The sequence below is a fragment of the Suricata suricatta genome, chromosome 10, assembly GCF_006229205.1.
Source record: "Suricata suricatta isolate VVHF042 chromosome 10, meerkat_22Aug2017_6uvM2_HiC, whole genome shotgun sequence".
Lineage (NCBI taxonomy): Eukaryota > Metazoa > Chordata > Mammalia > Carnivora > Herpestidae > Suricata > Suricata suricatta.
Window position 1 is genome coordinate 60,969,341 of NC_043709.1, and position 22,900 is coordinate 60,992,240.

Genomic DNA, 22,900 nt, shown 5'->3' on the forward strand with positions numbered 1-22,900 from the left:
CTGTGTCTGTTTTTATAAAAACTAATTACTTTAAATGCAAAGTGGAAAAACATGTACTGAATTAAGTTTTACTGGTATTTGGTTTAAAAAATTTTGATTCAATAAATGCTGCTAAGCTAACAATTTATGAGGGAGTTAAGGAAGAGTAAACTCTCTATACAGCCCATAATGAATGTCCAAAATTAAAAACAAATATAATAGGAAAAAAATACAGTTGGAATCTATAGTTTTATTGGTTCCAAAGAACCAAAGACCACTTAAAAAGTTTACACTGGGAAAATACAAGCCCTGAATCTGGGAAGCAAACAAAATGAGAAAAATGTGTGTGACATAGGATAGTGGTTGGCTATTACTTAAGTAACAGAAACTAAAATTAACAGGACATTTCCCACCACCAAAATGGCAAAGATGAAAGTAAGAGATACCTCTGGTGTTGGCCAAGTTGGGGGGAGTTAAGTTCATTCCCACACTGCTGAGGAGTCTCAAACTTCACAACTACTCTGAAACTGGTTTCAGAACTATGCATTAAAACCTTTAAAATCACATGTACCCTCTGGGGCAACAATTCAATTTCTAGGAATCCATCCAGAAAAAATATGGGACATCTTATAAGGACATGTACAAGGAGATTCACAGGAATGTTGTCTATAATGTTAAAAAAATTGTTGAGTGCACAAGCTATGGGTTAAGGAAGAGGACATCTATAAAAAGCAACATAATAAGAGATGTATTTCTTAGGACACTTGAAAACTGTATTTTACACACATGCATGAATAAGTATCAGAGGTGCCTAAATTCCAATAATTTGTATCTAAAGATGCTGCAGAGTGCAGGCGGCAAACTATACTGTGTGAGGCGTTTATGAGAGGAGGTAGCTGCTACTTAGCTTTGGCTAATTTCACAGATCTTTCAATTTTCTGAGAAAGCTGGGAACCCCAAGTCTTATATGAAAAACCTTATTTTCCAAACATAAACCAAACAATTACAACAAACAAACTTAAAAACATCTTGAGCTTAATAATTTATGCACACAGGTCAAACGAGAATTGTATTTTTATGACCTCTTCCTTGTAAACCATGATTTTGGAAATAACATCAATCTGTCCACATTCCCTGGTAGGTTAAATTTGTAAGTTAAAGGACATGCTAATGTTGGTAAAACAATTATACATAGAGGAGAATATAGGATTCAGAAAACAAAAAAAAAATCAGCCATGTGTTTATTTTGAAGTATGTATTTCATTTCTAGAGAGACATGAACTGTATGCATAATTTTAGAGGATATTAAAATTATAATAAGCTTGTATTGTACTCACTGAAACAGCTGGCTGGGAAATACACAAAAGTTTGCTGAGATTTTACAATAATATTTAGTATAACCATACCCTTATGGGCCCAAAGCTTGGCATAGGTGTGCCTGCCAACTTGGCAGAGCTGACGCTGGGGCCATAACCTAGTCTTACAACTTGGCAGCTTTGGATTAACAATAGCACATTCACTTTCTCTTGTTATCCATCCTGCTTGTTCTAAATTCAAGGTTTCAAGCAAGGAAAGAGTCATGTCCCTAGATTCAAAACAGGACCCTTGGTCTTACTGCTTTTTCTTTCAAGAGCCATTTCCTTCTGTTAATAACAGAACCTCCCCCACACAAAGGTTGACGTGCAATACCTCAGGTAGTTCTCCCCAACGCTTTGTCTGGTCACAGAGACTTGACTGGAAAGTCCGATATAAACTCGATTCCTTCTTCCTATTCCTACATCTTATTAGGTTAAGGAGAAATTCTTCAAATAGGAATTCTACCTCTTATTGCTCCCTTAATTTTATTTGGTACAGAGCTCACATCGTACCTCAAGGAATTAAAATGCTTGTGACCTGAAGTCTTTCTTTTTATTTATGAAATATTTCAAACACATAAGAAATTACAAAAGCAATTTTAACAGACTCCTGTTATATCTGTTTAGCAAATGGCTGCTGATATTTTACCATATTTACTTGTTTTTAAATTTCAAAGTAGTATGTTACAAACGTAGCTAAAGGATCCCTTCTACCTTCATCCAGGCATGAAGGTGGTCATGTTACCATGCATACATTTTTATAATTTATGCATGAACACTAGAGGATAGTTTTCAAATGTTTACACCCCCATTCAATATTACAGGCTTTACATTTTATCCCTTTCGTCACACATATATTTTATTATACGGACAAACCACTATCTCATCATTCCTTCACTGAATTAGTGCTCTTTCTCCTTCATATATTTCAATAAAGTTGCCTAATTATCTCCATAAAGATTTTGCATATTTTTTGTTAGATTTAGGTAGTGTGTAAAAGTTGTAATTCACTCCAACTGTTAATTAGCCATGACATTCTCTATTTCGCTTCCCCTTTCTCTATAGTTTATTTATTTGCACACTGCTTCTCTCCCCCAGTATGAACAATGTCCAAGGGGACAGAATTTTAAATTTCTTTCTTTAAAAAATTTTTTAATGTTTTATTTATTTTTGATACAGAGAGGGACAGAGCATGAGAGGGGGAGGGGGGGCAGAGAGAGAGGGAGACACAGAACTGAAAGCAGGCTCCAGGCTCTGAGCTGTCTGCACAGAGCCTGACGCGGGCTCAAACCCACGAACGTGAGATCTGACCTGAGCCAAAGCCGGAGGCTCAACCGACTGAGCCACCCAGGCGCCCCAAATTTCTTTCTTTAGGGGTACCTGGATTGCCCAGTTAATTGAGCGTCTGGCTTTGGCTCAGGTCATGATTTCAGTGTGGGCTCTGTACTGACATCTCAGAGCCTGGAGCCTGCTTCAGATTCTGTGTCTCCCTCTCTCTGCTCCTCCCTCACTCATGCTCTCTGTCTCTCAAAAATAAGCATTAAAAAATTTTTTTTTATTTTGAGAGCGAGCACAAACAGGTGAGGGGCAGAAAGGAGAGACAGAATCCGAAGCAGTCTCTGTGCCCTCTGCACAGAGCCTGATGCGAGGCTCGAACTCATGAACCGTGAGATCACGACTGTAGCTGAGATTAAGAGTTGGACGTTTAACTGACCGAGGCACCCACAGGTGCCCCTTGTCTGTTTTGTTCACTGCTATATCCTGAACAGATAGTATCTGGCACATGGTAGACATCTAGTATCTTGAAGTGGATGAATTTTCTTTTATTTTAAAAAAAGTATCTTAAAAAATTCCAGTTTGACTTCTGGCTGCTGGTAATGCAACCAATTTTTGTACAATGCTCACACCCCAGCAATCTTGCTGAACTCTGTAAGATTTGTTGGGTTTCTTTATAAACAACTATTTCCTAAAGAGAGAGAAGTCTCCCACCTAATCATTGGCAAGGTTAAAAAAACAATTTTTAAAAAATGTTTGTTTTTATTTTATTAAAAAATTTTTAAAAAACATTTATTTACTTTTGAGAGACCAGGAGACAGATCATGAGCAGGGGAGGGGCAGAGGGAGAGAGAGCAAGCAAGACGCAGAATCCAAAGCAGGCGTCAGACTCCAAGCTGTCAGCAGAGCCCGTCATGGGGCTTAAACTCACAAACTGGAAGATCATGACCTGAGCTGAAGTCAACTGGCCGACTCACCCAGGCGCCCCTAGTTTTTTTTTTTTTAATTATAAATGTATCAAATTCTTTTTTCCATCTTTTTTAAAAAATGTTTTTTATTTATTTTTGAGAGACAGAGAGAGAGAGTGTGTACAGGGGAGGGTCAAAGAGAGGGGAGACACAGAATGCAAAGCAGGCTCTAGGCTCTGAGCTAGCTGTTAGCACAGAGCCCGACACGGGGCTCAAACCCACGAACAGTGAGATCATTACCTGAGCTGAAGCTGGACGCTCAACTGAATGAGCCACCCAGGGGCCCTTTTTTCTCCATCTATCAATTCTTCTGGAGATCACAAAAATTTTTTCTGTATCTACTACTCCCTCCCTTTTTGGTAATGTGATCCTTTACATTGATACATTTGTTCTATGACAAAACAGACCTCAGAACACACTCACTCACAGAACTCACTCAATAAAAATGAACTTACTCTCTCCAAAGCTATCATCACCTCTCCTAGGCGGGTAGTCATCAAAGCTGTCTGTGGCAGGACGCGCCCTCCAGTCTGTATCTGTTTTGTCAGAATCCCGATTTCTATCTCGGCCAAAAGAACGATCATCCCTGTCTTTAGAGATATAAAATAAAAACTGTAAGTTAGCACACAAAAACTTTTACCTGATTATTTCTCACACACACAGAGCCTTCCCCCAACATACTGTATTTCTTCCTCACAACATCACAAAGTTGCCCCGACTCTGATACTCCATCATAAGTGCACACTTCAACATAAGCATTAAACCTCATGGTTAATTAAATCACGAGGTTTAATGCTTCTAGGTCTCATTTTGTGTGCTGGCCAGGAGACCCTGAAATACGTATGAATCAGGCCCCCCTTGTACTGCAAGGTACACTTAATCTATTTATCACACATTTAACGTTTGTCTAGATCAATCAGGGTCTTTTCATCAATACTTCTATCATTTTAGGGTGAGTATTTTTTGCTGTGTCCTATGCATTCTAGGATCAATCCCTGGATTCTACTCATTAGGAGTCAGTAGCACTCCCCAGTTCTGACAATTTGAGAGGTCTTCACACATCGACAAATGTCCCATTGGGCAAAATCATCCTTAACTGAGAATGAGTCCTCCAGATTCAGGCAGGCCTACCGCTCTGTATTTCTATTAAAATGTTCTGGGAAAAGGCACCTCTGGTTTGTCATCCTAAGACCAAAACAAAACAGGGAGATTTCTATCAGCTTTCTTACCTTTATCTTGTGCTTGATCAGCAACGTCCACTCGAATTCTCCTGTTACCTAGAGACTGAGAGCATAGGACCACATTAACCAACCTTTTGCCCCATTATGCACAAATCCCATGAGTGACTTGAACGTCTGGGCATAGCAGAAGCACTGGGGGAAGGAAGATAAAGGAAAAACACTGTAATCTAGCCAACACTCCAATATGTTGGCTAAAGAATCCTTTATAAAGACTTGAAAACTGAAATAATCCCTTAGAATTAACAAATTTAAATTGGGCTTTTATCAATGTCACATCATTACCTATTTTTAGAAAGCTATATACACTTTTATAAAATGAGCCTTTTAACTATTAAAGGCAATTTATCAAGCTTAATAAATTGAAAAGAATTCCCAACTAGCTAAATAAATGGCATATTTGGGTCCAGAGCAATTATTCAGGCAGATATTTATAGAGCACCTACGATGCATTAGCAACAGTACATAAAGCATCGTCTCTATTATCTCAAGTTCTTTCACTCAGTATTACCTCTGGATAGTCAGTTCCTCCAGGATACCCTCTGACTTTCCTTTCCCACATCATTATTTATAGACTTTGAACCCAATTAATTCTACTGCTGATTTTTCCTCATTTCACAGTAGAATCTACAGTTGAAGAAGGACAGCAGTGAATTTTAGTTAAAAACATCCAGAATTATATTAAATACTACTATGATGAAATCTTTAGAAACAAAGTAAACTCCTAAGTCTGGGCCATAACAGCATTTTACATAATACATTATTCAATAAACTTCAGATAATTAAACTGTAATGTATTCTTCCCCTTATCCATACCTACAGGTTAAAATGAGTAATCTTAAAATGACCTAAAAAGAAAAACTTTGGAACAACTACACATTTCATATATTTAACTTACACAGATGATCATCATGGCTGTAACTCAATTATAATATAGGAGAAATATCTGAGAGGTGTTGATTTCAATTGTGTCAAATGGTAGGTTTGGACCACAGAATTATAGCCCCAATCTGCTGACAAACTGCCTTCTCAAAAAGTGAGGGGTTTCTGGCATTAAAATGGAAATAAGAGCCCCTTTCCTTCCTAGATATAATTTGATTTCTAGTCACTGGAGGCAAACAAACAAACAAACAAAAAAACCAACCAACCAAAAACTAGACTAGAAACTTCCATTACCAAGAGGTAAATGAACGCTTTAATATCCTGCTTGCGCTAGCGTAAGAATCACTACATGGCACCAATCACTCAAATGACTGTAATTACAATTAGATTTAATCCCCACATCCCCCTTATGTATTAGCAGCTAAATCTCTTATTACATTGCTGGTGTATCTGGGTAGGAAATCACCTATGGGCAATGTTAAAAAGCACAAGAACTGAGTGTTTACTGTCATTCTCCTTTAAGAGACTCCTAGGAACATGTATTACAAATGACATTCCACTGAGAGGTATTTCCAAACTCTTAAAAAAAAAAAAATCATTTAACTTTCCTGAAAATCAGGTAATGCCTTTTAACACTAAACTGATAAACATGCCTTGATCTGGTCAGATTATTTTGAAAAAGCAAAGCCATGAGAGCTGAGACAAAGCTCGGAATCAACAAATGAGACCTTCTATTAGACCTGGTGTGGCTGGGAGGGAAGGGGGAGGTCGGATGGGGACGGGACCATGGGATGGGACCATGGGATGGGAGGAGACCGCTGGCAGCTCAGCTGGTTGAGTGTCTGACTTTGCCTCAGGTCATGATCTCACAGGCTGGTGAGCTCCAGCAGCCCTTGTTGGGCTCAGTGCTGACAGCTCAGAGCCTGGGGCCTGCTTCAGATTGTCTACCCCATCTCTGCTTTTCCCCCACTTATGTTCCCTCCTCTCTCTCAAAATAAACAAACATAAAAAAAAATACAACAAAGACTTGGTGTGGTGGGTTTCTTCCATAATTTCCCACATAAGTACCCCCCTGAAAGGGGCCTGCAGTGTTTGCTCAAGTGAAGTGCGACTTGCTAGATGTTGGGTGTTAGTGTCACATGGTGCTTTTCTTTGTAGATAATATGACAATCTTTGCAACAGTGACCCAACCAAAAATATATTGGTAAGCGTAAGATTGGTTAGCTCCCACCCCTCAAACTCCCCACCTTATTTTCTTTACCTCTTCGTTGAGGCTCAGGGCACTGAGCAAAGAATCCAGGTCCTCAAACTCAGCGTAGCCAAAACCTTTCAACCTTTCTGGATTGCTGGGTTCACGTGGTAAACGCACTGCACTGATCTGAAGGAGTAAAGAAACAAGATTTCCAATGAAATGTTCTCATTCATTTGTCTTCCCCCCACCCCCACCAAATGCATATGCAATGAATTTCTCTGAAGAAATCACAAGAACCTGGTTGTTTCCAGTAGGAAAACTGGTACAAAGGGAAAGGAGAGAGACTTCGCTATATGCCATCAGACCTTTCTAATTTGAACAATATGAATTTAACCCTGGAAAAAAAAACACCTAACACGAGTTTCGAATAGTTCCTAAATCCCTGACTTGTTTCATTCTACAGGTCTGTCTAGATTTTAGTTGTTTTTCAATAAAGAACAACTGCTCATTCCACAGTTTATTTGAGCCATCTCATTATGCCTATCATGTAGTTGATTTTAATACACATTTCAAATTCAGTTTCAGAAATTTGACTCAATTTTTTCCAAAAAGTCTTCTAGGCAGTCCATTTTTTGAAGATTTAATTATCTGAGAAATGTTATTGCTTTCATAAACTATCCATCCTTGGCTGAACCAAACACATAAACTCCCACCAGCCTTATTCCCTCTGTTGAATTCTGAGATGGCAAACTATCAAAATTTTACTCCTGAAATACAGGAAAAATTTTCACTAACCTGATTTTATTTTGAGGTTACCTTGTATTTTTTTTTTTAATTTATTTTTTATACAGAGAGAGACAGAGCATGAGAGGGGGAGGGGCAGACAGAGGAGGAGACACAGAACTGGAAGCAGGCTCCAGGCTCTGAGCTGGCTGTCAGCACAGAGCCTGACGCGGGGCTCGAACCCACGAACGTGAGATCTGACCTGAGCCGAAGTCAGAGGCTTAACCGACTGAGCCACCCAGGCGCCCCAACGTTACCCTGTATTTTTAAATTTTAGGTTTGTAGGATTGCTTGTTTTAAAGTTTCATAAAACTGGCAGGCATGAATTTTTATTTATTATTTACAACAGGGTATGTACTCTATTTCCAATTTTAGAACCATTTTCAAACACCTCTATTTTCTGCCCACCTTTTTGATGGCTTCCACATATTTTCTCACCCTTTAACTTATTAAGTATTTTGAATGTATTCAAGTTACATTCTTCTGGATCATGGATCTGATACTTCATTCTGGCTCCTGAGATACACATTTTGTTATAGTCTCCTTTAAATTCTAGTTTAACTCAACTCTTGAAACAGCAGAAAAGGAACAAAATATGAAAGGAGAAGTAGCTCTGGACCAATTTACTAAGGCATTCACAGTGAAAAGCCTGAATGGGACAGACGTTGTTATTCAGCATTCTACAGAAGAGGCCAAGAAAGTGAAATCAAAAACAGATCAGCCTTCTACCTGTACTACATACTTGTTCACAGAGTGTACAACTCTTGATCTCAGGGTTATGAGTTCAAGCCTCACATTGGGAGTAGAGATTACTTTAAAAATAAACTCTTAAAAAGTGCCCATTGATGTTTGTGGCCCACTGCAGAAAAGACGATCTAGGAAGGGAGTCAAAAAGACAAAGAAGAGAGTACATCTTTTAAGTTTTTTATTTATCTTAAGAGAAAGAGAGCAAGCAAGCGAGCCTGTACAAGCAGAGCAGGGGCAGAGAGAGAGGGAGAGAAGAATCCCAAGCAGGATCCACGCTCCCAGAATGGAGCCCAATGGGGGGCCTGAACCCACAAACTATGAGATCATGACCTGAGCCAAAATCAAGAATCAGATGCTGAACAGACTGAGCCACACAGGTGCCCCATGCAGAGAGCAGATCTTTAAAGGAAATGAACCTTAACAAACAAACAAACAAACAAACAAAAAGGTAAACCCTACCCTTCATGGGGGTTTGAACTCACACCGAGATCAACAGTCACATACTGAGCCAGCCAAGTACCCCAAGTCCCAAGTATTTTTATTTTTTTTAAAGTATATTTATTTTGAGAGTGAGCAAGTAGGGGAGGTACAGAGACAGAGAGAGAGAATCCCAAGCAGGCTCTGCCTGATGTGGGGCTTGAATTCATGAACCACAATATCACGACCTGAATCATAAACCGAGTCAGATGCTTAACTGACTGATCCACCCAGGTGCTCCTGTCCTTAAGTATTTTTAATCCTCTTAAGCCTTTTTTTTTTAATGCTTTATTTATTTTTGATACAGAGAGAGACAGAGCATGAGAGGGGGAGGGGCAGAGAGAGAAGGAGACCCAGAACCAGAAGCAGGATCCAGGCTCTGAGCTGTCAGCACAGAGGCTGATGCATGGCTCGAACCCATGAACATGAGATCTACCCTGAGCTGAAGTTGGAGGCTTAACCGTCTGAGCCACCCAGGCACCCCTTAAGCTTTTCAAGCATGCCCACAATCACTGTGAATTCCACTGTATGTGGCACCAAGCTCACAGAACCCTTAATAATTTTAGCACACGATCATTAACATAAATTACACATTTCTGACTTCAGCTCAGGTCATGATCTCATGGTTCGGGGGTTCAAACCCCATGTTGGGCTCTGTGCTGACAGTTCAGAGTCTGGAGCCTGCTTCAGATTCTATGTCTCCCTCTCTCTGCCCTTCCCCTGCTCACACTGTCTCTCTCTCTCAAAAATAATTTTTAAAAATAAAAAAAAATCTTTTTAATTAAAAAATATAAATTACACATCTGCTCAGTTACAACTATTCCTAGCAAACACTGGAAAGTGATTCAGAGGAATCCTGGCTGGCTCAGTCAGTAGAACATGCGACTCTTAATCCTAGGGTTGTTGAGTTTGAGCCCCATATTAGATGGAAAGATTACTTCATAAAAATGACTGAGTTCAGAGCAACTTTCCACCTTTCAAAATAACTGAATATATAATTAAAAAAAAAAGTAACCTATAGGCCCAACGCGGAGCTTGACCTCACAACCTGAAGATAGATTCCCACAGTCCACTGACTGAGCCAGGCACCCCTGGGTATATCACTCCCTCCCCCCCAATTTTTAATGTTTCATTTATTTTTCAGAGAGAGAGAGAGACAGTGTGAGCAGGGGGATGGTGAGAAAGAATCTGAAGATAGGCTCCAGGCTCTGAGCTAGCTGTCGGCACAGAGCCTAATGCAGGGCTCTAACCCATGAACCACGAGGTCATGACCTGAGCAGAAGCTAGATGCTCAACCAACTGAGCCACCTAGCGCCCTTTAAGATTCTTACTGAGAAGTATAGGTTCCTGAGAGATTCTTTCTGTATCAATAAGATGTAAGACTGAGATCATGAATGGTGTGGGATGAGAGTAATTTCAGGGTCTAAATACCACTTAATTTAATTATATACCCATTTCTTCCAAGTCAAGACATAACCTCAGAATCTTTCTCAGCTTAGAAATTCAGACATGGTCTCTGACAATTTGCTAGTCTCCATATTTAGTTAACTGCCTTAAACCTTTACACTTACATTTAATCCTCTAAAGAATTCCTTAATGGAATCTTCTGTCACATCGTAGGGCAGGTTCCCTAGAAAAGCAGTATAGGGTGGCGATTTCGGAAGACGGCTCCGGTCGATATTGGGTTCCCGAGCAGCCCGTGGAGCAGTGGGCAGGATGGAACGGTCAATTGGAGGTGCCCTATACACGTCGTCATCATTACTGTGCCAAGTGGTTGAAACTAGGATAGAAAAGTGCGTGTTTAAGAAATAAAGGCAAACTTCCCTCACTGTTGCTGGAGACTAAGAAGATCCATACTAAGTACCAAGTATTAAATAAACCACATCAGGAAAGAAACAGATAAAAAGGCACTTAAACGAGGGCATTTTACAAAGAGAAAATGCTTCTGAAATGTCAATTATCAGATTAGCAATGCAAAAACCTCAGTATTCACCATCTCTTGGTTTCTAAGTATTTCAAGACCTTTAAAGCCCAGTCTTTTGTTAACAGAATCATGGTTAACTTTTATAGCTTATGAAGCAAAAAAAAGTTATCACCTATTTCTGAAATGTTACTGTGTGCCAGGTACTTTATATTCATTATATCCCATCTTATCTCTTTAATAACCCTGTGAAGTTGTTCCCATTTTACAGAAAAGGAAACTCAGATTTCAGATTCAATAGTGTGCCCAAGATTACAAAGATGGCAGAGTAGTAAATAGTAATCCTAGTATACGCAGGCTCAAACCAAGGTCCTTCTCATTCAAAATGTATTTAAACATTGCTGATAACTCTCAGATTCCTAACTTTTTGAGTGGACAGTGTTTTCCTTATGGTTTATCCCCCTCTTAACAAAAAGCAACTCAATTCCATCCCATTCCGCAGTCCACTTTTGTTTACCCATGCCTTCATAAAAATAGCTCCTAGAACAAATTATTCCTTAACTCTGAGCATAAACAGCTTATACATTACACTGCAATATCAGGATATTTTAGAATTTTAGTAATCTAGTCCTTAACGTTTCAAAAGAAAATGAAGCTTAAAACCCTTGTGAAAAGTCTGTTAACGAGCCAGAACTAGTTCTAAGCTCTTTTAAATCACAATATCAGTCTCTAATCATGAACTCTTGTAGCCTAAATCTAAAATTCTATGGAATACACAAACATTAGACCTAAGGTTCTACAAAATGATTAAATTCCTTTCCGATTATATGTGTGAACCATTATTATAGTCGAGTTTTGCCTTAGAAGAGAATGAAAATTCCAAGCACGATGGAAAATTAAAAAAAAAAAAAATTACCATCTCCTTCCAGGTCGTCGGTTTCATCAGCCCAGCTGACTGGTTTAGGGACATAAGTGCTTCCTCCCCCAGTCCCTCCATCCTCAGCCAGAAAGTCTGTTAGGGAGATAGTTTTCCCCTTCTTATTCTTCTTTTTTGCTGTTTTAAAAAGGCAAAAGATTATTTATCATTACTTGGTTATTTATAAGATTTGTACAACATGCTGTTAAAAGAAAGCAACAAAGGGGTGGCTCAGTCGGTTAAGTGTCCGACTTAAGCTCAGGTCATGATCTCGCAGTTCATGAGTTCAAGCCCTACACTGGGTTCTGTGCTGACAGCTCAGAGCCTGGAGAATACGGTCTCGGTCTCGGTCTCTCTCTCTCAAAAAAAAAAAAAAAAAAAAAAAAGATTTTCAACATTAAGACTGGGGCGGGGGTACCTTTTATTTTCTACTATATTCACTCATATATTGTTAGAAAATTTCAGTTTAATAACTATTTGTGTTTAAGACAGGTGACTATATTCATAGCTTCTGGTATACAAAGAACTAAAACATGACTCCTATCCCTATTAACATACTCTGTATGACATTTATGAGAATTGTTTGATACTTGTAAAATAACCACATGAAGTAGGAATCATTACTATCAATTTTCAAAAAAGAAAACTAAGTCTCAGAGAGGTTACATGACTATCCTACAGTTACAGAGATACTAGGTAGCAGAGATGGAATTAAACCCAGGGTTTTGGATACCAAATCTAGGGCTCTTTCCACAGGAGTCCCAGCCTCTAAGAAGCCTGTTCTACGGTGCGTGTGTGTTGGGGGTAGGGGGTGGGGTATCATAACTGGGGTCAAGTGTTTTTGTATGGTTAAGACTCTATACAAAGCTGGATATCCCTGCCCTCTAGGAAAAATATTTTCTCTCTTTCTCTACCCTAACACCACATATGAAGATGAGAGTGGGCACTAAAGGTAAAACCTAAGAAACCCCCAAGACCCAACACATTTGAATGTTTTGTGTACTTATGAAATCTTTAGAAATTTCCAAATGGTTCCGTTTAGTGGACTGACCTTGGCTCTTTAACTATCTAGCTCTCAGTACCTCTTCTGAGATGACACCAATCAGCAGCTAATGCAGAAAAGCCGAAAGGACTTAATAAGGTTCTAAGACTGGCGCCTGAGAGTAACCCCTACATAAGAAAAAAAGGAAGCAGCTTTGTTGTAACAAAGATCAGTTTCATGGCTTTTATAATCATGAGTTCTTCCTCCATGATCCAATTCTCATCTAATTTTCAGTCCAAGAAGACTAAGAATTTGTAACATGATGCAACCATTTGTTTAACTGAAGGCTGCTTTCTCACACAGCATCTTTCTTTAAAATCCAAAGGAAATGAAGATGACCTGTTTGCTCTGAATTCTGTGAACAGCCTTCCGGACAGATTACGAAGGGTCCTATAGCATTGATATTGCCCCAGTTTTATGCAGAAGGCCTAGGAGAAATTTTAATAAGCAAATTGGAACAAAACATGAAGCATGCCTCTGAGAACGCTTATTTTCATCTTTCCCATATCCTCTAATTCAAAATAGGGTTGGGGACTAATATGATGCTAGCTAGAGATCCTTACCCTCATAGGGCTTAACCTAGTATCATCAGCTAATACCAATTATTAATCTGTCTGGTCACTGGGAAATAAAAATAGAACTGGTGGTCAGTCCATACAATGAGGAAAAATTCAACATAAACATAATAATTTGATTAAAGCATCCCCATCCCCTTTGCACTATAGGTATATCTAACAGCAAAAACAGCAGAATCTGGAATTAACCTGTCCTTTGGTCTGATTTTGGCTTATACCAACTTTCTAGATCATAATTTCTCAACTTTTATCCCTTGAATATTTTTTTAACCCATGACGCTTGACCAACAAATTTCATATTCTGCTTTAATGTTATTGGAAATTTAAAAACAACAAACTAAACATCACAACTAAAAAAATTAAAGCACTCTTTACTTCAGAAGGTCTTTTAAAAAATCACACATCTGTCTTTCCCTTGGGTTCTGTTGCTGTCCCCTCTGAAAATTTCTGGCTGATGGGTGCTCTTCATTTAAAGACAGGCTAAAATTCTTTCACAAGATCGGTAACTCATGTTTCTTTATATCTAACAGCAGCACTGACTTCGTCAAAATATTAACAGATTTAAAGGAACTAACTGGCTCCTAAAAAAGTAAACATCAGTCAACTAAAGTGGGTGCCAATGTCTGTTCAACTATTTTACTCCAATAATTGAGAAATGATGTTATCTAAATCCTCTATGCCCTTTGCTCCTCCAATATCTAGGCCCACTACTTGTTTAGGATTTCAACAGCATTCTCTGTATAAGTAAAGCATTGTTTAATGTTCCAGGTTTATCAATCCTCTGCCACATGATCAAACTGGTCCAACACTTAATTTCCTTTAAATATGATATAAGTTGGGTTAAAAAGTTAAACCAACCACCTCAAGTAACAATTAAGTGTCCCAATCATTTAAGGCCAAACCTACATGGACTAAGGAAAAAAACACACATTTCAGAAATTTTATTAAATCCTCTGCCTTCTAACTTAATTACTACTACAATTTACTGAATTTTATTTAATCTATAAATAAAAGAGCTTAAAAGAAAGCATTTTCAAAAACAAAGCCTACAAGTCCTTAAACAAGAAACCAAACATCTGTGTCCTTGATAAACAGGGTTTCTTATAATAGATACAAAAATAAATACAACTAGGGATGCCTGGGTGCTTTAGTCGGTCAAGCATCTGACTTCTGATTTTGGCTCAAGTCTCAGATCTCAGCCTGTGAGTTCAAGCTCTGTGCTGGACGTGGAGCCTACTTAATGTTTTCCTGCTATCACTCCATTCTTTTAGTAATACAAGTCCCAACGGAAAGATACTGAAGTGACAAAATTACAGACTGCCTGCTAGATCATTATTTCAAAAGAGGACACCTTAAAGCACTATATGCAGTAAAGCTTATTTGTTGTACAATGCAGCCCTACTTCTGAATCTTTAACTCTTATTTCTTATTTAGGAAAGAGAATTCAGAAAGCTCTTAACATTCAGATGTGGCTCTGTTAAAAACTTAAGTTTCTTAATTTTAGATCTTGTCAGACTAAGTCCCACTTATTTTATGAATGTTAGTAGCTACAGGCTAAGAAATCAGAAGGTGTCATAAAAATCTATATAAAATCACAGCAGCATTATTCATAACAGGCAAAACCTGGAAGTAACCCAAATTCACATCAAACAATGAATGGTTAAGTAAAATGAAACTTTTGCAATAAAAAGGAATGAGTATCCAAAGACCCACCAATATGGATGAATGCTGGAAACATGATAAATGAAAGACGTTAGTAACAAAAGTCCACATATTATATGACTTAATTTATATGAAATGTTCAGAATAGGTAAATACCAAGAAACAGATGGTGGGAAAGAAAAGTGACTTCTAACACGCAAGGCATTTCTTTCTGGGAAGTGAATCTTGCCAAACCCTCCAAAATGAAAAATGAATTAGTGACTAACAAATGCTTCCTTAAAGAAATACCGTACAAAGGCAGTCAGACCACCTATACCAGAGTGTCTAGAACTAGACTAATTCCACTGGTGTTTAGAGCCCATCCATGACAAGAGGTTTCATACAATGCAGTATCATGAAGTCGAGCAGCCTCATCTTGACTGCACTATAGTTGAGCATAGTAGAGAATAAAACCCAAGTCAGGACTAATAAACTCCACCACCTCGACCACCAGTTCAGTTATATGACTCAACTTCTTTACACCGACACAGTACAAGCAAAATGCCCTATCACCTTCCCCTTACCTTTCCACACTCAATTTGGTTATTTACATAAAAGATAATAAAGCAAGCACCCAATATACATCATGCTAACCCTACACAAAGACCTTAGAACTTTTTTGTAAGGGAAGGGCTATAAAAATTCAAGTTGACTTTGGTGCATACACTTATAAGTGTACTTACATCTAAGTAGAAATATGCACTTGGTTTTTTTAAAAATAATACTGTGAAGTTAATTCTTTCCCCCACCATCATGAACAGTGAATGAATTCTAGAATGTTTTGAGACTAATACAAAGTGGTAGAGTATTCTATCAAGCCATACATACATGGTATGTGAATCGTACCTGAAACCTGTTTCAAAGTGTGTGTGTATGTGTACATACACACATATATATTTATTCTTGGCCTTCTTAATCTGCATATCCTACTCCTAGAATAACAAATATGTGGTAGAGGATAGGATCTGAAAATAGGTAATACAGGTAGCCCTCACTTTGGCTGAGTACTGACTCAGGTCATGATCTCACAGTTCCTGAGTTCTGTGATCCAGCCCTGCATTAGGCTCTGTGCTGACAACTCAGAGCCTGGAACTCTCTCTGCCCTTCTGCCACTTGTGTGTGCACTCTCTCTCAAAATTAAACTTAAGAAACAACAAAAAACCAAACATGTTTATTAAAAAAAAAAAAAAAAAAAGCGAAAACCGCACGCAGGGTTTGTTTTGCAGCGAGGCACTAGAGAGGTAGAGCACACTCCCAAATGAGTGGCACATCCAAGCTTGTTCCCCTAGAACTATACCCAGCATCTATACTATACTATACTATACTATACTATAGCTTTGAGCTGTTGTCTGTGAACATCTGTGCTTTATCTTGATTTATTTTGTTAGTAAGGTATATCTGCCTAAGGTATTAGTAAAGCTTGAGATTATTTTTTGGGTTTGGGAAGGTTCAAAAAAACCTTCATTATAAACTAATGTAATTGCTTCTTTGCTTTATGCCACTTTGGCTTACAAAATGCTCTACTTTTGGGGTGTCTGGCTCTTGATTTCAGTTCAGGTCATGATCCCAGGGTCATAGGATGGAGCCCCGCACTGGGCTCTGCACGGAGTGTGGAGCCTCCCTGAGATCTCTTTCCCTCTGCCCCTTCCTCCGCAAGAATTAAAACACAAAATGCTCTACTTTTGGCTAGCAGGGGAAACCTGTATATGAACAGCATATACTGAAACTATTTCGAACTATAAGGACCAGCACTGTATGAAAAAAACTATAGGACACTATCCTCTCCTCATGAGAATAATCAAACAAGATGCCACACATGGAATTTAAAAAAAAGTGTTAGGTATATTAAAGGTCTGTGCATACAAGCACAATTTCCCATCTGAATACATTTGTTGAAAAAAACCCATATCAAACACATTTGATTCCCTATAAGTAAGGAGAGCAGGTCAATAGCCTGCTCTAGGGCACTCTGTTCTTGAAAATCAATTAACGGTTCAACTGGATACTGGTATTGCAGCAGAGAATTTTTCAGTCTCATTTACAAGAGGCTTGTGAACTTTCATCATGTAGTTTCTTTTTTTTCTTGGTTTATTTTTGAGAGAGAGTGCTAGCGGGGGAAGGGCAGAAAAAGAGAGAGAACCCAAAGCAGGCTCTGAGCTGTCAGCACAGAGCCTGATGCAGGGCTGTAACCCATGAGCTGTAAGATTATGACCTGAAGTGAAGTTGGATGCTTCAACCAACTGAGACACCACCCAGGTGCCCCAAGAATAGTCTCATTAACACAGCCATATCTGGGAATATTGGTCACTCAAAAAAACGAGACTGAAAAAGTTTCAAAGTGGGAAAAGAAGTTTGACAAATCCCAAATTCCTCAAGGGCAGACTGTCAGATGTAACCTTGGTACAGTGTCCCTTTACACATACTACATAGCTAAGAAGATTTCTGGAACCAAATTAAAGACAAGAGATGAGGGCCTCAAAGGGGGTAAAGTAAATGTGGAAGAACTGGAGAAAGGGACATCACTAAGTAAACCCCTTTAACCAGTCCAGATTTCACTCTGTAAAATGAATGACAGACATGCTAATATGTCTTCCAACTCTAAAAATGCTACAAGTTTTGATGAAAGGGAGTATCAGCTTTTCACTAAATTATGACACTGAGCTGCCAAGATGGCAAATCCTGGCCAAGTAAGAACTCTAATTTAGATGAAGTTTTTGGGTAGAGCCCCAAAATGTGATGACACGGAAGCCAACCATGTTATTTCCAAGCTGACAATGGAAAAGAGTCAGGAGGTTGAAAGATTTCGACCTTGCTCTGCTACCTGCAACCATGTGACCTTGAACAAATAACTTCATTTTTCTTGGCTAGAGGTGCCACTATCTGCCAACATTATCTCAGGAGGATCAAACGAGACAACATAACACAAAAGTGCCTGGTCAACTGTCAAGTGCTGCATCAATAAAAGGTATTATGTTCCAGTGCACCTCAATACCCTCAACATTTTCCAGAAACATACATAATTCTTAGCCCCCTATGTAACAGAGGAGAAATTCTTGGTGAAAAAGAAGTGTCCAGAGATAGCAGGGGTTCAAGCAATGCTTCACAGAATCAATGATCATGCGGGAGAAATAAACTATTCTCCCCCAAACTAAAATGAATGCCGAAAATGCTCCACACCCCACTGCCAGGTCAATGAGAACTGCAAGCAGACTAGTAGGACACTGGTATTCCCTACTCCAAACTCGTCTAAAAAGGAAGCCTGCTTTATGCGCTAGCTGTTATTTTAAAAGTACTCCCCAGGAGTTGTGCAGTTACCTTAAAAGAAAAAAGCTGAATTCTACTGTCAGGAGCTATCAAAATAAATCAAAATGGAAGCTGTCAAGGGATATAACCTTGTTCACCATTTTATCCATCCCCAACACCTAGAACTATGCCTAGCTTATAGTCTGCAGTCAGGAAATACATACTGATTAAGAAAAACCCTACAAAAAAATCTAGGTCTCCCTCCTTGCTTTCGCTCCTCCAACACGTGGGCGCGCCACACTGGGTTCCCCACCCCCCACCGAACTCCAGTATCTTCAACCTTGAAGCCTAACAAATTTACCCTGAGAAGAATACACGGGCCGGGCCACACTCTACGAAGGGAACAGCAGAGGGTGGAAGGACACGAAGGAAGGCCAACACATGCACGTAAAGCCTTCCCATCTGGGCTCTCGCGCGTGCTTCTAAGGCGCGCCGGTCGCCGCTACCCTCGTCTCTCTCACCGCGCACGCGCGTCGTCGCCTTCCTCCGCCCCTCCACCGACTCGCGCTCCTGTTCGAACTGCCCCCCCCTTTATTCCCCTGCCCCCACTCCCGTCCGCAACGGCCTCGCGCCACGGAGACGTAGTCTAGTGTGCACCCGTCCGCGCGCCAACCGCCTCCTTCCTTCCTTCCTCCACGCGGACACAGTGCTTCACGTCGATAAGGAGGCCTCACGCGTCCCACAGATCTTTCTGCGCCTCATGACTCCAACTCAAGCCAGAGTCCACCATTACTCCCCGCTCCAACCTCGCGCTGACGGGGTGAAAAGGGTGTGAGGGGGGAGGGGAACTTCCCCTCCCCCCAAACATCCCGAGGCAATAACCTAACATGGCCAAGTCGCCAACCTGCCGTAGCCCCAGAGTCCGAAGGAAAGCGGTGCCGCTCGCTCCCCAACTCTAGGGAATCAGTGGATCAGGCTCAGAGAGTAGCTAACGAGTCTGGTCCTTGGCCGCGCTCAGCCGCTCACTCACCTGAGGCCGCCATGTTGGGAGAGGGAGAGAGAACGCAAAGGACCCGGATGAGGCAGTCACGTGATTATAGAGGGAGCCTCGGGCTGGGAGACGCGAAACTGGGAGGGGGCGGGGAAGTGAGGAAGGAGACAGGAGGCGGGGCAGTGCTGCTCTAGTTTCGTAAAGCAGAGCGACGAGGTGGTGCGATGTCCGACGGGAGACCTGCACGACATGTGGCCGAAGCAGGGGGGGGGCCTGGGCTGTCGCGAAACCCCTCTTGCTTTACGTAGGACTACGCGCGGACGAGGGGGCGGGTCTCACGCTCGGCCGACTTCCTTCCAGTCCGGTGAGCGGAAGGGGCGGGGCCGGGCGTACTGGTTCTAGTTGTCTGGGACTGAATGGAGGCGGGCTGGAACCCGGAACGGGAGTGCCATAGCTGACTTTATGAAAGGAAAGATTCTAAGTTTGTTTTCTTTATATTTTAATGCGTGAAGACGTGGTTAATTTAATGAACTTTAAAGAAATAATTTTCTGGTTAAAGCAAAACAAGTCCAATATCTTGCATAAGGATGGTTTTAATTGGACATGTTTAGAAGAAATAGTAACATATCGAACACTTAATTACCACGGACTTTTACCTCATTTACTCTTTAATTTTATAAATAGGTTTAGTCAAATCCAGGCCCTTATGATTTCACAGTCATGTGCTATCCCTGCTTTCTCTAGTTAATGTTACGTTTTATTACATATTATTTATATGCTATATTAGAATTTTATTCAACGAAACTTATCATTGAGTGCCTACCTTGTGTCAGGCACTGTTTATTGGCATTTTTTGATACAAAGAAAGCAAAGCTTCAAAGGACGTTATGGTCCACTGAGGGAAAGACAGACAATAAGCAGTGAATGAATATTAGAAATGATAAGCACCCTGCAGATAATTAAGGTGATTTGATTAAAAGATGACTGGGTGCAACTGAATTTAAAGTTTATTGTTATTTTTTAATGTTTATTTTTGGTAGAGCAGAGCAGGGGAGGAGCAGAGAGAGGCTTCAGAGGATCTGAAGCAGGCTCTGTGCCCACAGCAGTGAGCCCAATGTGGGGCTTGAACTCACAAGCTGTGAGATCATGACCTGAGTGGAAGTCAGATCCTCAACCATCTGAACCACTCAGGTGCCCTTGGGTATCCCTTTCTATTGTCTGGTCAGGAAAGGTGTCAGAGGAATTGACATTTAAACAGATCTGGATTACAAATAGCCAGCCCTGTGAATGTCTTTAGGAAGAGCTTTAGGAGAAGGCAGAGCTAGGTCATAAATTCCAGGGAAGGACCATCTTGGCCAGCTGAGAAATTTAAAGGCTGGTAGCTGGGGTATGGTAGGGGTGGGAGAAGCGTGGTGCAAGGTGAAGGTTGAGAGAGTGTTAGGGGTTGGATCGTGTCGTGACTTGAAATTTTGAAAAGAATTACTTAGTGTCTTGATGTAGGTGGTGGTCACCTGAGTGTATAATGTAAAAACTCATCAGAATTAATGATAAAATTGTATTCTATGACTGTTGGCAGAATGATCAATATACTAATATTATACATCAAAACATTTTCTGAGCTAACCATTTTTTTAATTATAATTTTAAACTAAAATGTTTTTGAGGGCCCCTAAAAGTACGGTGGAGTCCAGGCACTGTGCCTGCTATACCTACTGGATAAGTTGACCTGGTTGCTGTAATCCTGCTGAGAGAAGTCGGTGCCTTCAATGGGAGTGTAGGGCTGGAAAGACACAGGTGCAGATATATTTTGGAATTAGATTTGATAATTGATTAGATGTGAAGAGCACAGAAGAGGGAACTATCAAATCTGACTCCATGTTTTTGGCATGAACACCTGGATGATACCATTTTACTTAGGTGGCAAAGCCTGGCGTGGAGCAGGTTTAGAGAGGTGCATGGGCTCTGTTTTGGTCATATTAAGTCTGAGATATGTGCTAGCCCAGCACTTCTCATGTTTTGATGAATTTTCATTTCATCTGGAGAATTTGTGGTTTTTTTTTTTTAACATTTATTCATCTTAGAGAGAGAGAGAGAAAGAGAGAGCGTGAGCAAGTGGGGGAGGGGCAGAGAGAGAAGGAGACACAGAATCCGAAGCAGGCTCCAGGCTCTGAGCTGTCAGCACAGAGCCCAATGCGGGGCTCAAACCCACTTGTGGTGAGATCATGACCTGAGCTGAAGGGAAGCCCAACCAACTGAGCTACCCAGGTGCCCCTGGGGAATTTGTTATAGGTCAGATTCCAATTCAGTAGGACTGAGGCAAGCCTGAGATTCTGTATTTCTTGTGGTTTGAATCATTAAAAGGAATGATATTCAGGAATTAAGGAAAAATGCATTGGCTGTTGGGGACAGTAGATTTCAGAAAGTTCACAGAAAAGCTAGATGAGGTTGGGACATGGGGGGTAGGGAGAGATTTTTCGTTACCAAGCACCTAATATATCCCAGGAGTATATCAAGCACTTAACAAGCTAGTTTATTTAGTCCTCACAGTGGCCCTCTAAGGTAAATATTAACCCTGTTTTAATTTTTATAAGTTTATTTGTTTATTTTGACGAGGGGAGAAAGAGAGAGAGAGAGAGAGAGAGAGAAAGAAAGAGAGAGAAAATGAGAATACCAGCTAGGCTCCACACCATTAGCATAGAGCTGACATGGGCTCGAACTTGCGAACAGGGGATCATGACCTGAACTGAAACCAAGAGTCAGACACTTAACTGATTGAGCCACCCAGCTGCATCTTAATCCTGTTTTTAGATAATGACTCTGAAGCCAGAAACAATATGTAGGGAACCCAAGTACACACAGCCAGCAAGTGGCACCGCTGCAAACCCAGAGCTGTCAGGTCCATGTTCTCCCCAGTTTGCCAAAGACTTCTTAAAAAATAAAACTGTTAAAATAAAAAAATAAGTCTAGGGTCGCCTGGGTGGCTCAGTCGGTTGAGCGTCCGGCTCAGGCTCAGGTCATAATCTTGTGGTTCATGTGTTCAAGCCCTCCGTCAGGCTCTGTGCTGACAGCCAGCTCAGAGTCTGGAGCCTGTCTTCAGATTCTGTGTCTCCCTCTCTCTCTGACCCCTCCCCCCAGCTCACTCTGTCTCTCTCTCTCTCTCTCTCTCTCTCTCTCTCTCTCTCTCTCTCAAAAATAAATAAAACATTAAAAAAATAAGTCTATGACAACTACTTTGTATCATTTGTTCTGAAGAAGTCCAGAAGGAATGAACTGTTAATTATCCATTGCTTTATAATGAATTACTCTAAAACTTACTGGCACAAAACAATAAACATTCATTATCTCAGTTTCTGTGGCTCAGAAATTGGTTATCAAAAATCACTTTCCAAGTCTTGACATTTGCAGTGTCTCATATTCATATCCTCTTTTCCGTGTTCCTGTTATTTCCCTTGTCAATTCTCACCCTGACCACTGCATTAGTTTCTAAAGAGTCTTCCTAAGTATAGACTTTCCTGCCTCAATCCATGTAATAAGTAGCTACCAGATTTATTTTCCTAAAGCATAGGTCTGAACACATTCCTCTGCTGGCTACCTTCGGTGACTCTCTGGCCTAGG

General features: G+C 40.3%; 1 protein-coding gene across 2 annotated transcripts in view; it reads right to left on the reverse strand.

The window, feature by feature from the left end:
- The window catches only part of EIF4B (eukaryotic translation initiation factor 4B), a 29,987-nt gene extending 10,462 nt beyond the window's left edge, over window positions 1-19,525 (reverse strand). The window contains exons 1-6 of one of the 2 annotated variants that reach the window (XM_029955873.1): window positions 19,325-19,525; window positions 11,734-11,871; window positions 10,468-10,676; window positions 6,959-7,075; window positions 4,807-4,861; window positions 4,033-4,167 (exon numbers count right to left, since the gene is read on the reverse strand). In XM_029955873.1, the coding sequence (XP_029811733.1) occupies window positions 4,033-4,167; window positions 4,807-4,861; window positions 6,959-7,075; window positions 10,468-10,676; window positions 11,734-11,871; window positions 19,325-19,337 (667 nt within the window). In that variant the 5' untranslated portion in view covers window positions 19,338-19,525. The remainder of the gene's footprint in view (window positions 1-4,032; window positions 4,168-4,806; window positions 4,862-6,958; window positions 7,076-10,467; window positions 10,677-11,733; window positions 11,872-19,324) is intronic. The other variant, XM_029955874.1, reaches the window with a different exon arrangement.
- Window positions 19,526-22,900: the final 3,375 nt, after the last annotated feature.